General features: G+C 42.8%; 2 protein-coding genes across 2 annotated transcripts; both read left to right on the top strand.

Annotated features, from left to right (window-relative positions):
* Nucleotides 1-74: 74 nt before the first annotated feature.
* Nucleotides 75-6973, top strand: eef1a1a (eukaryotic translation elongation factor 1 alpha 1a). Its single transcript, XM_012840422.3, has 8 exons — nt 75-463; nt 2588-2774; nt 3002-3181; nt 3561-3857; nt 4233-4383; nt 4972-5228; nt 5431-5665; nt 6021-6973. The coding sequence occupies exons 2-8, from the start codon at nt 2631-2633 to the stop codon at nt 6143-6145; spliced, it is 1389 nt and encodes a 462-aa protein (XP_012695876.1). The 5' UTR covers nt 75-463; nt 2588-2630; the 3' UTR covers nt 6146-6973.
* A 4721-nt stretch (nt 6974-11694) lies between these two features.
* LOC116223264 (cyclic GMP-AMP synthase-like) lies at nt 11695-16151 on the top strand. Its single transcript, XM_031579320.2, has 5 exons — nt 11695-12261; nt 12543-12762; nt 14289-14546; nt 15201-15300; nt 15729-16151. Exons 1-5 carry the CDS (start codon nt 11695-11697, stop codon nt 16069-16071), a joined length of 1488 nt encoding a protein of 495 aa, XP_031435180.2. The 3' UTR covers nt 16072-16151.
* Nucleotides 16152-17816: the final 1665 nt, after the last annotated feature.

The following is a 17816-nucleotide window of genomic DNA, read 5'->3' as shown; positions in this document are numbered from 1 at the left end:
AGACTACATCAATTCCATGTATTAACATAGAATGTCTACGAAAAGAAATGCTCAAACATGCTCACATTTTCATAGCTAGGCTTCGACAGTAGGCTACAACTACAGCTAAAAAATTGTCGTTGGGTCTTCAAGCGCTGTATTTAGGCAGGGAATACTTATAAAGTCAGCGTAGTCTACGTAACCTACGCACCTGTTACAAAACGTATTTGGTCTCAAAATGGCCTACAAAGGCAGAGAAGTGTATACATATGTGTGCCCATTTACCTAGTTAACAATGTTCAACGCCGTCAGTAACTCTATACCCTCATTATTGTGGTCACAAGTGATGCTGTCTCTACTGGGGGCATGAGTGTTGAGTGCATTTGCGCAAACCCTCTCCCCCCTCCACTTCTGAAATATAAACGGATCACCAACGCAGCTCAACCTCTTCTGCGGCGCCCGGGTATCAACAAGCGAAGCGCAGGTACGGTATTCTATGCATGTTATTCTTTCTATCCCCAAATTACTGCAGTAACCTTTTATTCATTTTGTGTGCAAGTGTTAGTATGGCCTCGCTACAGATTTAGCGGGAAAGGTATGTGTCTAATGCATCAACTCGAAAGAACGCAGTGATGCTGTAAACTGACATTCAAGTGGGTATCAGGCTAACCTAAACTTGAGATGAGAGAACATGGCGGCGTTAGCAGAGAGAGGGATCGTGTGGATAAATCCTCCAGACACCCGAGTGGTCCCTGTCGAAACGGTTGTAATAACAAACCTGAGCTTTTCACCGGAATGTATCTTGAATAGACCTGTTTCCTCGATGAACGGGACGAAATCCAGGCCTGTACATCGGAATGTGAGATAATGGCTGCGTCGTCGCCTCTAATTGTCGCAGGTTGTTAGATAATCTTAACAATAATAGCCCTTACATTAACCTTAGTTAAGCTGGGAATTGAGTTACTTGGACAGTACGGTCACTTCTAAAGCCAGCCTTAATACCAGTTTTAGGCAGCAGGTGAGTGCTTTTTCTAAAGAAATGCCAACTGTCTCAATGTCCTGGCTGTCATTGCAGGAAACAGGTGATATGATTGTTTCAGTGAGCCATTAATGGTGGATTCCTGATGTATCTCATCGTGATTTCTGTTACTCTTAGATGACAGAGTGGCTTTGTTAACAGATTGAACCACAATTCTGGCTCCCTCTCCTCTCCTTCCCTTCTTCCTTCTGACTGGGCTGATGCTGCCACTGCAGCAGTTCTGGTCGTCTCCAGAAATGGCTGCATCTGTACCTTCCAGCACAGCAGAGAAATCTTTGGACAAAACAGAGGTCTTTCTGTGCGCTGTGGCAAGCGGGCTGATGCAGACTTAGTCAGTTGCATCGATACTGTCTCTCGCCCGTTGTCACGCCACTGAGCTGTGCCCTGCCTGCGAAACACCAGGAATGTTTGCCTGCCAGCTTGACGCAAGCAGAGTGGAGGGGTGTTGATGCCAAGGAGAGAGGAGGCACTGTCAGAGATAGGTGTTTTTTTTTTGTCATGTCGTGATTTTAATCAGTAGTATTATTCTTTTGGCCATCTGGTATATGTGTTAAGCTGTTCACTGATTGATTGTTGGAGATGGAAAGGAAAGTCGTGGCAGGGTATATGACTACTGCTGTGATGCATGAGGAGACCTTGAGAGCTGTGGACCATGTGACCAGTGCCTGCTTATGTAACAACATTACATCTTCAGCACCATGGCTGTAACGGGTCCTGGGCTGCAGCTGACTTGGGAAGGTATCCAGCCCAGATCACGGCTCCATTCAATATCCATACCGGTGAAAAATGCCTGTGTGTTCTGTCCTTAGCGTCCCTGTAGCAACACAGACCGGCTGCAGGCTGCAGTATAGCAGTGCAGGAATGTTGTACAATTGGTGCTCCTGCGTTATGCCCTTGTCCATGGTGCTGGTCTCAGCCATAAAAAGCGGTGACACTGAAAACCAGAACATAAGTCGGAGGAGTGAGGGGTTTGTGTATATTTACTGTTCTGTAAATATCACATTTTATCGTGCAGTGGAATGCCAGTTACACCGAGACGAAAATGTACGTTTTCTTGGACAGCCTGGGGCAAATTACAAACATGTTTGCAGGGTTATACCCAGTAATGTGCCTATGTAGTGTTTTTAATTCTGGGCAAAAAAGGTATTGTTTGGGTTCAGTAGACCATCGACATACTTGACCGTTGGAATTGAAACTGTTCTGGGTGCTTTGACAGAACTGGAAATGGAGAATAGCCCTCCTTGCTTTGTGTTTGGTTTGAAGGATACAACCTTTGGATGCCTCACACCCCAATGCCAGCCTTTTCACCCTGTTGCCGTCGGGTAGACGCCTCCGCAGCCTCAATGCAAGGACTGAGAGACGTTTTTACCCACAGGCAGTGACACTATTGAACTCAAATGAGTTACTCGCTAAGTTTTAATTCAGCACTCTTTCCTTATTTTTTGCACAGTGTGGAGCGTAGACCCTTTTACATTTCACTACATGTTCATGTATGTGACAAATAAAGCACTTGAACTTGAACTTGAACTGTGAAGGGACCTTCATTGCATCTCTTCATTCTTGTCCTAGGCTTTCTGCTTTGTCTGTGTGACATTTGACCTATTGCGTCACCATGGGAAAGGAGAAGCTCCACATCAACATAGTGGTCATTGGCCACGTCGACTCTGGCAAGTCCACCACCACTGGCCATCTCATCTACAAGTGTGGTGGGATTGACAAAAGGACCATCGAGAAGTTTGAGAAAGAGGCTGCGGAGGTAGGACATGTTTTCTCCCAGTGTATACGTAGCTGTGTTATTATATTGGGACTGGGTACAAAAATGCTGAACTGAAAAAATCTAAATATGTTTATATGTTATACAGAACAGCCTATTGTGGTAGGACAAATTGACTATCCCTCAAGGTAGATGTATGAAGTAATTGGTCATTGAAGTCTTTTGGAATGTCTTTGGACGGAGACGTTGCATGTTGTTTTGTTGTCTAGATGGGCAAAGGCTCATTCAAGTACGCCTGGGTGCTGGACAAACTGAAGGCGGAGAGGGAGCGTGGCATCACTATTGACATCTCACTTTGGAAGTTTGAGACCAGCAAGTACTACGTCACCATTATCGATGCCCCGGGGCACAGGGACTTCATCAAGAACATGATCACTGGCACGTCTCAGGTACACCTTGCCCTCAGGATCTACAAATGACACAGTTTACGTCCCCACATTTACATCTGCATGTAAAAGCAATGAGCAGTCAACAACAAACAACAAAAAGTAAACAGTAAACAATTGCTGAAATCTGCTACGCGTAGATCTTGTTATTCGATCAGTAAAGAAAAGGGGATACATCATTCAACTCTATTAACATGTTCCTGTTTTGTGTTTTAAGTACTATAATAGAAGTTATTATAATTTAATGTTTACATGGATGCTCATGAAGTTGAGTTGATATGTGAATGTTCCTTTAAGAATTTTAAAGACAAAATACGTACTCTTTCCCTCTCTCCTCTATGTGTACTATTAATATTAATGTCTCTGCTGTCCTCTTTGCCAGGCTGACTGCGCCGTGCTGATCGTGGCAGCTGGCGTGGGCGAGTTCGAAGCGGGCATCTCCAAGAACGGGCAGACCCGCGAGCATGCCCTGCTGGCCTACACGCTGGGCGTCAAGCAGCTGATCGTGGGCATCAACAAGATGGACTCCACCGAGCCCAACTACAGCCAGAAGCGCTACGAGGAGATCGTCAAAGAGGTCAGCACCTACATCAAGAAGATCGGCTACAACCCCGACACAGTGGCGTTTGTGCCCATCTCCGGCTGGAACGGGGACAACATGCTGGAGCCCAGCCCTAACGTAAGTGCTCTCAGAGTGTCTGATTACAGGCTTTGTGTATGTGGCTGCTTTCTCTCCTGTACCTAAAGCAGCTCTACTTATTGTCAATCCATTGGTTTCATTTATATCTATTGTAAATCCTTATTTTTATCCATTAATAATAAATAAATAATAAACCCATGTTATGACAGTAACCTTATCTGAAGTGGATGACAGTCAGCATTTGTATTATGCTTTTTGGTCTGGTGTGAACCAGTGTAGGACATGTAAATCTAATTCTGGATTAGACCTTCATTACCTAATGCATTATTCAGTGATAGGCAATGCTCACTCTGTGAATTGTTTTGATCTGTTCTCATGGTGACTGAATACCACCGTCCTGTGCATGGCTATCAGATGACCTGGTTTAAGGGCTGGAAGATCACCCGTAAAGATGGCAATGCCTCTGGGACCACCCTGCTGGAGGCCCTGGACGCCATCCAGCCCCCTTCCCGGCCCACCGATAAGCCCCTGCGTCTGCCCCTCCAGGATGTCTACAAAATTGGAGGTGAGGACAACAACCACCAGGGGGCAGCCTAGAGACATTGGCTGATACAATCGGGTTTAATAACAACACAGAGACGGACAAGCTCCAAGTGGGCTTACCTGAGAAATGGGAAAATTTGACGCTTCACTTCTGTCTAGAGGAATATAAGCTAAAACTGAACAGGGATGTCCTGAATTGCCTATAGAAAGCAGTTGAGTGATGAGCTTTGAGTGATACCTTGGGCTTTATATCCATTTATAGGATGAGAGATTTGTAATGAGGTGAAGTTTATGAAAAAGAGGGTGGGCAGCCATGATGTGATTTTCATTCTTGGGGAATTGTCCCGTGTAAGATATTTAATGCGATCCAGAGAATGTACAAGTGGCAAATGTAGTTGACTGTTTGCGAACAGGAAGACAATCTGATCAGGTGAGCAGTGCTCATATTTCAAGCCGTCTCTTCAGGGGGCAGCTGTGTAGCTTTGCACCCTTTTAGATTTAGGTGGCAGTTTTACTGTTGCAGAGAAGTCCTGCCCCATCACATTTAACATGTTTGAAATGAATTTCACCCAAAGGTTCAGAGCAGTAATGATGAATCACACATGTGCAGGTATTGGCACTGTGCCTGTGGGCCGTGTGGAGACTGGCGTCCTGAAGCCTGGCATGGTGGTGACCTTTGCCCCGGTGAACGTAACCACTGAGGTCAAGTCGGTGGAGATGCACCACGAGGCCCTCACTGAGGCCTTCCCTGGCGACAATGTGGGCTTCAATGTCAAGAATGTGTCCGTCAAGGACATTCGCCGTGGAAATGTGGCTGGCGACAGCAAGAACGACCCGCCCCAGGAGGCTGCCAACTTCACCGCTCAGGTGAGCTCCACGGCAACAGTGGCAGAGCTGGAAATGATTATTCTTTTAATTCATTGCTGACATATGTTGAGAAAGGTTGGTGATAAAAGGTTGATGAGAGCTTATACCCCAGACCCATGAAACTCAACATGTTTCTCTCCCTCTTTCTCTGTGTGTGTGTGTGTGTGTGTGTGTGTGTGTGTGCGCGTGCGTGTGAACACAGGTGATCATACTGAACCACCCCGGCACGATCAATGCAGGCTACGCCCCAGTGCTGGACTGCCACACTGCCCACATCGCCTGCAAGTTTGCCGAGCTCAAGGAGAAGATCGACCGCCGCTCGGGCAAAAAGCTGGAGGACAACCCCAAGACCCTGAAGTCCGGTGACGCCGCCATCGTGGACATGATCCCTGGGAAGCCCATGTGTGTGGAGAGCTTCTCCGAGTACCCTCCACTGGGTGAGTACCTCACAGTACCAGCCTGTCATAGCAAGGGGCAGGTTACTGGGCATATGTAGTTACTTTGAGTTGAAGTTCAATTGTATTTATTTAGTGCCATTAACAATAACTGGCACTCTTAACAGTATGGTGTCTCTTAAAGGCAGGCAAATGTTGCACTGTGAAGTTTTAAGAGCAAGACTAAAGCATGAAAATAAGATAAGAAAATGAACTCCGCTATATTGCTTATAGCTAACCAGATGTAAATGAGATGTACTCACACCAGCTATATAGTGCAGAAATCTTTATTTGAATGGGGCGGGAACATTCCATCTTTTCACCTTCATCACCAACATCCTCCCCCTCTCGCCATCAGGTCGCTTTGCCGTGCGCGACATGCGTCAGACAGTGGCCGTGGGGGTCATCAAGGCTGTGGAGAAAAAGGGGCTCGGCGGCGGCAAGGTCACTAAGTCCGCGCAGAAGGCCCAGAAGACCAAATGAATGTTGTGCTTAGCTGCCAACTCCAGAGCCACCCATGGCAGAGCAGAGGTCACCCAACTCCACCCGCCCGTCGGCTGCTTTAACTCCATCATCAGAGACTGGTTAATTGTAACAATGCATCGCAAAAGCATCAGGAGGAAAAAAAATAAAACAAAAAAAAAGAGTCTGAGCACCGGTAAGGACACCACACGCAAATCCCTAAGACAGCTCCACCCTCCAAAATGCTATGTGCTGACTTTCGATGAGTCTGACTGAGATCCCATGTTCATTTATTTGAGTTCTCTTTTAGCTTACCGCTAGGTCTAAATGTGCACAGTGAAATGGGATTATTGACCTTGAAAAACCATGTGTGATTTCTAAAAAAACAAACTGAGAGACGTTCTAAGTAATCTCGGCGTCTCTCCCGCTCTCTATCTCTCTGGAGTGCAGTCTAAGTCAAGTTCTCACGTTGTTGTCTCGCTCTTAGTGTTAACTTGCAGTTATCAGGTGCTCAGTCTCAACTGATCTCTATTTTGCAAACAGAAAAAGAACGATCCAAAACTTTACATACCAATATTCTAACATGATATTAAAGAAATACTGTGTGACACATTTAGCTTTAAAATGTATACAAATAATAATGTGTGTGCAATACTCTCCAAATTTGTCCAATTGCTGGCATGTGAAGTTTCCATGCACCGAGTTGTTCAGATTTTCTAGCACTTTTGATTGGCGTTATGCTGACCCTGCACCAGGCACTTGTTGACTTTAATTGGCATTAGCTTTCGCACCTTACTGTTCATAATCTTCTAAAGCTTCCATGTCATATTAAAGATGTTTCAAACCAAACACAGTGTGTTTAATCTAATTTTCCTAGGCCATTGTCAGCAGTCATTAAGGTAATGAACTCATTAGCAAGCAATTAAATAAACAAACAATCCTCAATCAACCTATGACTACATATTTTATGATGCAAGGCTTGTTTTCATTAAACTGATTGAGAAATAAGAACCTAGTTATTAAGAGCAATGACTTTCATTATGTAATCATGTGACCACAAGGGGGCAGTACAAACATATGACAGCACATCTCGCAACAGAATCAGGTTCATGTCCTTATTTCACTTCAAGAGCAGCATGTGATGGAATATATTTAAATGTTAACAGCCATATGTACTGTTTTAACTGAATAATTAACAGAAACACCTTTGTACAACCCCAAATCATAAAAAGTTGGGACGGTATGTTAAAATAAAATTAAACCTGAAAACAGTGATTTATAAATTCTCTTTGACCTGTATAACATTGAGAACAATTCATTATTTGATGTTTTACCTCATGAATTGAATTGTATTTTCAAAATAAACACTTAATTCAATTTTGATTCTTGCAACATATTTAAAAAAAGTTTGGACAGTAAAGCATTTACCACTTTGTAATGTTGCCATTCCTTTTCACAACACTAAAGATGTTTAGGGACTGACAACACCAAGTGATGAAGCGTTTCAGGCGTAACTTTGTTCCATTCTTCCTGCAAAAGTCTTAAGGTGTGCCACGGTAAGGAGTCTTCGATGTCGCATTTTGCACCACACATTCTCTATTGGGGACAAGTCAGGACTGAAGGCAGGCCAGTCCAGCACCTGCACACTCTTCTTCCTCAGCCATGCCTTTGAAATGTGTGCAGAATGTGGTTTTGCATTGTCTTGTTGAAAAATGCATGGGTGTCCCTGGAAAGGATGTCGTCTTGAAGGCAGCATATGTTGCTCCAAAATCTGTACGTACTTTTTGCCATTAATGGTGCCATCACAGAAGTGTAAGTTACCTTTGCCAAGGGCACTGACACAACCCAATACCATGACAGACCCTGGCTTTTGGACTTGTTGCTGGTAACAGTTTGGATGGTCCTTTTCTTTGGTCCAGAGCACACCGCGTCCATTTCTTGAAAACCTGAAAAACTGATTTGTCTGACCAAAATACACGTTTCCACTGTGTGAAGGTTCATCCCAGATGCGTCCGAGCCCAGTGAAGTCGACGGAGCTTCTGGACACGGTAAACATAAAGCTTCCTTTTGGCACAGTAAAGTTTTAACTGGCATTTGTGGATGTGCCTATGTATTGTAGTGCTTGACAAAGGTTTGCCAAAGTATTCCTGAGGACCTGAGCCCATGCAGTTATAGATGAATGACTGTTCTTGATGCAGTGCCATCTGAGGGTTATTCACACATTGCGCCCTTGCCCTTTACGCACTGAAATTCCTCCAGATTCCTTCAATATTTTAATGATGTTATGCACTGTGGAGGGTGAAATATCCAAATCCCTTCCTATCTTTCTTTGAGAAACATTATTTTTAAACATTTCAATAATATGCTCACATTTGTTTGCAAACTGGTGATCCTCGGCCCATCTTTGCTCCTAAAGGACAAGGCCTTTCCTGGATGCTGCTTTTGTACCAAATCATGATAACAATGACCTGTTGACATCACTAGTTTCAAATCACATCATTATTTCATTATTCTACCTCATTACTACCCAGGGGCGGCCCTAGCACATTTGGCGCTCTAGGCGAGCTTCACTCCTGGCGCCCCCCCCCCCCCCCCCCCCCCCCCCCCCCCCAAATAAAACAAATATTTTTTTTTCCCACGAAAACGGAATTGCAACTTTCAAACGCTATTTTGCCCTGTAAGACTGCTTTTCTTTCACATAAACACAACAACGATCGCGACGATGAACAAACATTAATTCAAGAACAAATCACTGAGAAAATGTCACGCCTGTGCTGGACTACGCTCCGGCCACGCCCCCTGTTCAACAGTTTATGGACACACACACACCTCCACGTCATTTTCCCAATCGCCTGCAAGTAATGTTTTCTTAGTATTCTAAAAGTGAATCTAAAATGATATAACAAAAGTATGTGTTATCACCATTTGTTAAATGTAGCTATTATGTAGTTATTAAGCATTTTGGTGTATTTGGACAGCCTGACATTTTTTTATTCCAAGATGCATAGCTCTTGATTAGTTGAGTCATGTCTAATTAAACTGGCTAGCTCGCTCCACCAAAACTAAAGCTGTCCAAATTTGATTACTCAAATTTTTATGACGCAAAATGACGCAAATTGCGGTACAGCTGAACTTGAACTGATGTTTCGACTGAATGGCAATAACAAGGAACGTCACAAGTCTCTGGCTAGCCAGCGTTAGGTAACTAGCAAGATTACATACATTCGCTAAAGTTGACAATACAACACTTGGATTTTACCAGTATTCCTCACTTGTTGACAAGTTGCCGTGTTTGGCTTCCTTAATGGGTGTGCTATGCAACGAGTAAGATATGTGTAGTGTTGTTGCACTGGCTATTGGCTTTATATGTGCGCCCCTATTTTAATCATGTCTGTTTTTGTATAATGTATAATAAATGGACATATCATTTTTGATATACCCGCCTCTGTAAAATCCTTAAAGAACTATGTGCCAGGGAGTAGGAAAACTTTCAATGACAAGTACCTGGTCAAGAAAACATTACTTTCTTCTTAACTCCACTAAAGTGCCTGGGGCAATTCACGCATTCTGAACGTTTTTTTATATGGAATTCATTCTAGGCTAGAACAGGATTTAAGGATTTACCTTACTCCTTGGCACGTTTTTCTTTTTCCTTTCTTTCTTTTCTTCTTAAATTGCGCCCCGGATGGCTTTTGCCTCCTCATTATTTTGTTCTTCAAAGTTTCTTGAACACACACACACTAACCAAACGCTTCACTGTGCTAGCATGTTCTGACAACACCAAGGACGTACATACCCCTTCCGTTTTCGATTTTTGGCTCATTTTACCCTAATGTTAGATTTTTTTTTTATGTCAAAATATTGGTTGGAGATATAGAAGGGGCGTAAACAAAACTCTGTCCAGCAAAAAGAAAAACACAATTCTTGTTTTTTTTTGCGCCCCCCTCTGAGTGGCGCCCTAGGCGACCGCCTATACCGCCTGTAGGAAAAACCGCCCCTGTTACTACCCCTAAATTGCCCCAATCCCAACTTTTTTTGGAATGTGTTGCAGGCCTGAATGGCAGAATGGATGTACATTTACAAACAAAGGAAGTTGACCAGACAACACATGACATATATTGTGTTCATACTGTCTGCAATGAAATACAAGTCAATATAAATTTATAAATCACTGCTTTCCTTTTTATTTGCATTTTCCATACCGTCCCAACTTTTTCTGATTTGGGGTTGTATTCAATACAGTTTAACAGCACCACAAACTACATCCTACAAAATGATTATACAGTTCAATCGCCACCTCTCTTAAACTGTTTTAACATCAACTGAACATTTTCATTTATTGCAGGACTGTTGCACTAGACCGCATTAGTTTTCAGTAGAGAGGGGAAGATGGTTATACTTATATTATAACTTATACCCCAATTAAAAAGTCTGACTACACCGCCCAGGGAAACTGTATACCAGTAGGCTCCAGGGAATACCTTAGAGTCATTTCAATTATGCTAAAGGAAGGAAACTAATACAATTATTGCAACAGGAGATACCAGCAGTCAATCACAGATATTAATCAGGTAATCAGTCATAGACATTAATAGCAGAACAGACCAGAACAAACACAAACATGCACCAGGACAAGCTACAGCACCGCCAGCCTTATGATCCACAGTCACATGCAAACAGAAAACACACAAGACAGAACTATTACACCAAGTTGGCAACAAGGAGATGATAAAATACCACGGTTCCAAGACAAAAGAAAATGACAAACAGTTAATTCAAGACAATGAGCATGCTGTCATACAACCGTTGTCAGGCCATAAAAAACACCAGCACCTGTGTGATCAGGCCCTCCAGCACGGCCACGGAGTCTCACTGGGCTAAACAGATGAGGCTAGAGACATACCCAACCGAGTTCGCGAGGTCAGCGTCGAAGTACGGTTCCTCACTATAAACAGACGCTAATTAGAGCCAGTATGAATGAAAGAAGCTACGCATTTAGTTAACGTAGTGTGAAATAGCATACCTGAACAGGCAGGGACAAGGACATACCCAAGGCAAGCAGCAGAAGGAAGGCTAGCAGGCTACGAGTATGGGGCTACAAAACAAACAAGAAAAGGTAAGCCCAAAAGAAATAGGTAAAGGTTATCTCACTCGCTAGCGAGTAAAAAACCTACCCGGCTAAACAAGAAACCACATCAACAAGAGAAGGGGGGTGGTTACGGACACCGTCAAGAACGCACACCCTGCTGTCCAGTCTTTTTATGTCCACGCATGAGGAGATTGGGCTGATTGACGGTAAAAGTATAGGGGCAACGGCACTACCCTACCGCATATTGTTCGAACAATATATTATAATTGGTATATTGTTGCATTCAACTTTTCCTTTTGAACTTTCTAGCATCAGTGTATGTGTGGTGAAGGTGTGTGGTCAGTTGTTCAGAGAGAGAGAGAAAGAGAAAGAAAGAAAGAAGGAGAGATAGATTGACCCCGCCCCACCTTGTGCCGTTAAACAAAGATGCCACCAGTACTTTTTTCCTTTCAAACCTGTACCCCATGAACAGAGCAGCAAAATGACGGGTAGAGGAAAAGCATCTCCAAAATGCCCAAATACAGCGAAGATTGACGGAAAAGCGCGGACTAAATGTAGCGCCACCGTCCAAACACAAACAGATGAGCCTTCTTTGTCGAAAGCAGCTAAAGCGCACGACTTTACTCCAGCTCGAACCAATTGCCCGACGCAGACGCCGGCAAAGGCTGAAAATGCAAAGTGTGCCAGAGGACCGCGCGCAAGGGGTCCTGTAGAAAGCGCGATTGAGCCGAATCCATCCCCGCAGCAGGGCAAAGGGGCGCGCCGAAAGAGTCCGGATCCAAAGCAACCCACTGGGAGTCTACCACGCAACATATCAAATCCTCCGCAAGAAAGGCAAAGTTTCAGAAGAGGTGGTAGCACAGAGGAAGAACCAGGCAGAGCTCTTGTGAGGATTTTAAACCAACTGAAGATCAAAAGAGAGGCCCGGAGCAAAGCCTCGAAAATAAAAAATGAAGTGGTCGAGAAGATCAAAACTCATCTGGAGAAGTCTAGTAATTTTAAAAGAATTCAGATTTTACCAACCGGCAGCTTCTTCGAAAATCTCAAGGTTACTGTTCTGAGTCCTCCCATATCAAATGTGTTTACCATTAGCTCGCTGTTATTGTTGTTACTGCTTTTATTAAATTGAGACCCAGGAGTCCCAAAATGTTAAATATTAAGATGACGTTGGAGATTATTGACTTTGTGCACAAGATGAAATCATGATAAGAAGCGCACATATTCAAATATTCTACTCTTTTTATAAACTGGTATGGTCAGAATGTTGTCACATATTGAGCAGGACAGGTGGCATTGCTTTTAATAAGTCTATTTGTTTATGAATTCCAGATTGGTAATCCCGACGAATTTGATGTGATGTTCACAATCCCTCTGGGCAGGGTAGATGTACAGCCTTTCGGCTCAGATGGAGCCTATTACAGCGTGAAGTTCAAGCGCCATCCAAACCATGACCTGGACGAGTTTCTATCGGATGACGGAATACTGTGCGCCAGCGACATGCTGAAGGCGTTTCGACGTGAAGTAAAAGCAGCCACGAGGACTATACCAAGTAAGTGAGGTCTGTGCAGTCAGGGTAGCCACTGCCAAACGTAAAAATGTTTATTAAATCATTTTATTTAATAAACTTGTATTTGTATTTTTACTGATTATTCTTGTGATTTATATATGCAATATGTGTGTTATTCCAATTATTTAGACGTTACGATGACAAATGTAGCAGTTACGCATAATAAAATAAAATAAAAATTGTAGAATAAACAGTGCTTTTACTGTCCATTCATTGCGGACGACAACGAAAAACTTTGATCCTGTATTCTTTAACACTCTGCTGTGCCTTTGCACGTAAATATGTTATGCCAGTAATCATCTACGTTACGTATCAAACATGGACCAATTAAAATCGAGATATTACTGGACATTTGCGCAGCTGACGTAATTACACCAGCTAAACGTAATCCCCGCGAAATTCAAAGTCAAAATGACAGCAGAGGTATCTGCCGATATCATAGAACTGAGAAATTTCTCCAAGCTCGATTTTAATGCAAAAAATGGGTTACTAGCAAAAGGGAGGCATACGCCAAACTTACATGAACTACTGCAGCAAAAGGGACCAAAAATTGTCTGATCGTTTCAAACGGACTGGTATGAAAAAAAAAGATTGGCTATGTGGCTGTGCTAACAGTCAGCGGTTGTACTGCTATCCCTGCCTGCTTTTTTCAATGAGTCAGACTGTTTTGGAATTCAACGGGATACTGTGATTTGAACAACCTGCCCGCAGCTTTAACCAAGCATGAAAAGTCATCAGCTCACATCCTACTGTACATGGATTTTATGTACAAATAATCTACCGATTGGTAAATCAGAAACTATTTTGGGCTTAATTTTGAATTGATAAGTGTGGTTGAATTAATGCCGACTGCAAGCCATTTGCCTTCATATTCAATTGAGCAGTGTGTGTTCTCATTGTTGCTGACTGACAAACATAATTGGCCGCTGTGCAATAATTAAGTATAAAGATGGTTGCATTCTGATGCTGGACATTAACTGGTGTGTGCGTGCGTGTGCGAGAGAGAGACTGAGAGTAGTACACGATATGTCATCCTGGTTGGAAATGTCTTGATATCGACCGTGCGTGGGTGCCGCGCTTGTGCGTACGGTTTTGACGTAGCCTATTAGCCTAAACAATACATTAGGTAATCTGGTTTTCATAACTCAGTGCCTACCCTCTTACTTACATCACCGCATGTCACTGGGTCTGCGTAGAAGATTTTGAAAAGAAAAGCATAAAGCCAGTTGCTATCAAATATCACCACACCTAGGTCCCGACATTTGTAAATTACAGGGTGGTTATAACCTATATATATATATTCTATAGAATGGATAAGAATGGTTGCAACACAGAAACAAAAGCCTGACAAGCCTTATGATACAGGCCAATACTACTAACTAGCCTACAACAGGGTAAAAACCTTAGAATAACCTTAGAATTATCAATTTAATTTAGTATCAGAGTGGGGCCTAGGCTGTAACAAGAATGTTAATAAAGTGGCACATCATGTGTTTCCACGGTTGAAGGCTTACAGGTGGAGCCCAAGAAGCTCAGCTCTCCAGCCGTGACTCTGATACTGAAGGTAGACGACAGCGAGATCTCAATTGATATCGTCCTCGGCCTAGAGGTTGGTGGCAGCTGGCCGTCTTGTGCTCAAGAAGGCATGGCAATTGAAAAATGGCTCGGCGCGAAGGTGAAACAGCAGTACAAGTTCAAGCCCTACTATCTGGTTCCCAAGCACGAAGGGAGAGCAAATGAAGAGGAAGGTGGAGTTCGTGCAGAAGGTATAGTAGAACTATTTATACGCATTTAATTCAAAAGGCCTATCCATATTCAGCACAGTTCCAATGCTGAATTTACATGTGGAATTACTGAATATTCCCAGATTTAAAATAACGTAGCAATTCTGAATCTCAAAGAAATACATTTTTACTTTCTTAGTATTCTTGTGATTTCCATTTCTCTGTTTACTTTTTTTGCATTTATTTACATTTCTCTGTCCCTGAACAAATGGGCTACACGCACGACACACATAATTAAAATGCGTATAACGCATAGGCTGATGCATTTTCCCGTGGCATCATAGTTATGTGATAATTAAAATCTTCAATTATTCAACTAGGAGTTTTGTTTTTGACAACAGAACAACCCTACATATTGCACCCTAAACTGTCCCAAATACACGGCGCAGCTAAAGTTTAACGACAATTAATGTCAGATCAGCTCATGTCGACGTCTGTCCTCACTGACCAGATGACTAAAGTTAAAATAGTAAACCAATTTGGCCTACCGTTAGTATAATTGATCAGTATCCTATTCAGCGACCAGTGTATCGCTTTCACTTACCACATCTTCAATGGTAACGCTGATCAGCAGAAAAGAGAAATGGCTGTAATAAGATTTCGAAAGCTGAAAAGTTATACCTTTTCGTTTTACAGAGGTCTGGAGGATCTCCTTTTCGCACGTGGAGAAGGAAATCATGAAAAACCACGGGTCAGAAAAAACCTGCTGCGAGAAAAAGGGGGCAAAATGTTGCAGGTATGAAAAGGGCACTCGGTCTTAATCTGTTTTAGGAAAACGATTTAATGTGTAGTATTGCACAATATTTACAGCTGCCCTTCTCTTGGTTACTTTTTTCATATGGTCAATAAACATAATTATTATGTAATAAGGACTGAATGTTTCACTCAATTTAACTGCATTAAATGCGCACCAACGATCGTTAACCTTTTTAAGTTGAAATGCAGCGAGGTTGATATAATATATGAGTTCAGCAGTCTCATAGGTGTCCAAATAACAATGAATGAATGCCACCACACTACCATACATATAGGCCTCGTTTACCTACATTTTGATCCGTGTAAGGCACAAATTGGGGTCAAATGAATATGAAATTATACATGGCCTATAGTATGTACGAATCAACATGTACAAATTTTGATTTTTTGTTTTGTTTTTGTTTAAAGAAAGCAGTGTCTGAAACTGCTGAAGCACCTTCTGGGGGAACTCAAGGACAAACACCCGAAGGAGTTGTCCAAGTTCTGCTCCTACCACGCCAAGACCACTCTCCTGCATGCCTGCACAGAGCGAACTAGCGATGGCGAATGGGGGCTCTCCAATCTCCACGACTGCTTCCCGCTTCTGCTGCAGGATTTCGTGAGACACTTGAAGGATAAAACACTGCCAAATTTCTTCATTCCCCAGCATAACCTTCTCGGCTCTGTCGGTGTTAAGACCTGCAATGATCTTGCACACCATATCGAATATGAACTCAACAACGGGTTCCCCATTTTCAACAATTCTGACTAGTTAAGGACTAGCCAAAGCAGTTTCGATTTATGTTTTGATATTGTTTACATTTGTATTGTTTAATGATGTATGTAACAAAACAAAATCAATAAAATACACAAATCGATTACTCAGTTTTGTTTGAAGATGCCACTGTGGCAATTTTATTTCAACAAGGCAACTCAAAATTCTGAATGAAAATTATGAATTAATGAATTTTCCAACGAACTTAAACTGAGTAAAGCAATACTTTGTTTCTAGCAAACAAACACTTGGAACGCTGGACACCTAGAAACACTTTCAGTCACACAGTCACACCACGTCCCCACTGTTGTCACAAGATGGCATGGTCCCTTATCATTTCATCCTGCTTGTCAGCAAACTCGCATGTAACAACTAAATCTCGTAGGACAGCAACATACTGCAGGATAGTTTCATTTGGATTCTGAGCTCTCTTTCTGAAGGCATGTCGTTCAGCAACCTCATTTCTTTTTGGATTAAAGTGAGCTTTCAGAGCCGTAAGGGCTTCATCCATCGTCGTACCTTGGGTTGGAAGCGTATAAAACAGTCTCTGGACCTCTGTTCCAAGACTATGCAGCAAGAGTGCCTTTTTTCTCACCTCCGTCCATGCATCCCCCGTGGCACCAACTACCAGTAGATAGTTCTGGAACATCTTTTCCCATGTAACGAGAGGAATAGGCGGCTCACCCGGGCAAGGTAGAAAAGGCGGTGGAAATGGCGTAGAAGCAAAAGCCATCTTCGTACAGCAAGCAGCAACCTCGTCGCCAATTTGTTATGTATTGTAGTAATGAAGAGGCTTGTAATACTATTTCAATAGTACTTTACTGGAACTCGTACTTAACCCGTACAGCAACACATGTATATTCAACTTCACTTCTTCACTTAATCTGCATACATTAATACGTAATCATAATAGACTGACACCTAGTGGCAGAGAATACAACATATTCCCCTCTTACTTAAGAATAGTACATAGGTGTACTGAACGTAATCAAGCTTAAGGTATTAAAGCAACAACCAAAAGTATTATTTTTATAAACCATACAAGTCTATAATTGACCCTTTTTATATAGTTAAATGTTTCTCTGTATTGAACTTAAGCATACTTCAACAACATAGATCTATTTAATTAGTCCTTCTTAATCACTAAATGAAAAGACTAATCATTCCACAAAATCCTCCAGCCAACGTGGTGGTCGTCTCATGCGAGCTGGATGAGCATCGTGAGGAACATCTGGCTGAAGAACTGTAGGCGGTTCTTCAGTAGGCAAGGCAAAGATTCGAATTATACCATCATGTAAACACACTGAATTACAGGATAGTCCGAATTAACCGGCCTTGCAGGAGCATTGGAACCTGTTAAACGAGAAGCATGCCACTTCTTCCTGTCCTGTAACAGATAAGTCGCAGGACCGACTTTCCGTGGATCCGCATTGGTTCTGTGAACCTTGGGTGTCCTTTTGGCACATGCGTTGGTTTCCGAACGTGCACGCTATCTCCCTCTCTGAATGTAGGAGTGCGTGCACCTCGTCTGAAGTCAGTGTAGGTTCTCATCTTGTTCTGTTGAGCTGTGACTCTTCGTGACAGGGCGCCATCATCCTTAGAGAAAGGCAGTAGTGGCAGAATATTTAGGCGAGTGCGCATCTTTCTCCCGACCAGTAATTCACAAGGAGGAAAGCAGTAGTAGGCTTCCTAGGGTGAGAGTTACAGAAACGGTTTCGGCCCTCTGTAGGTTTCGTATGTAC

This window comes from Clupea harengus, chromosome 13, assembly GCF_900700415.2.
Source record: "Clupea harengus chromosome 13, Ch_v2.0.2, whole genome shotgun sequence".
NCBI classification, from domain to species: Eukaryota; Metazoa; Chordata; class Actinopteri; order Clupeiformes; family Clupeidae; genus Clupea; species Clupea harengus.
The sequence above is the reverse complement of the archived record's forward strand: the minus strand, read 5'-3'. Positions and strand labels throughout refer to the sequence as shown.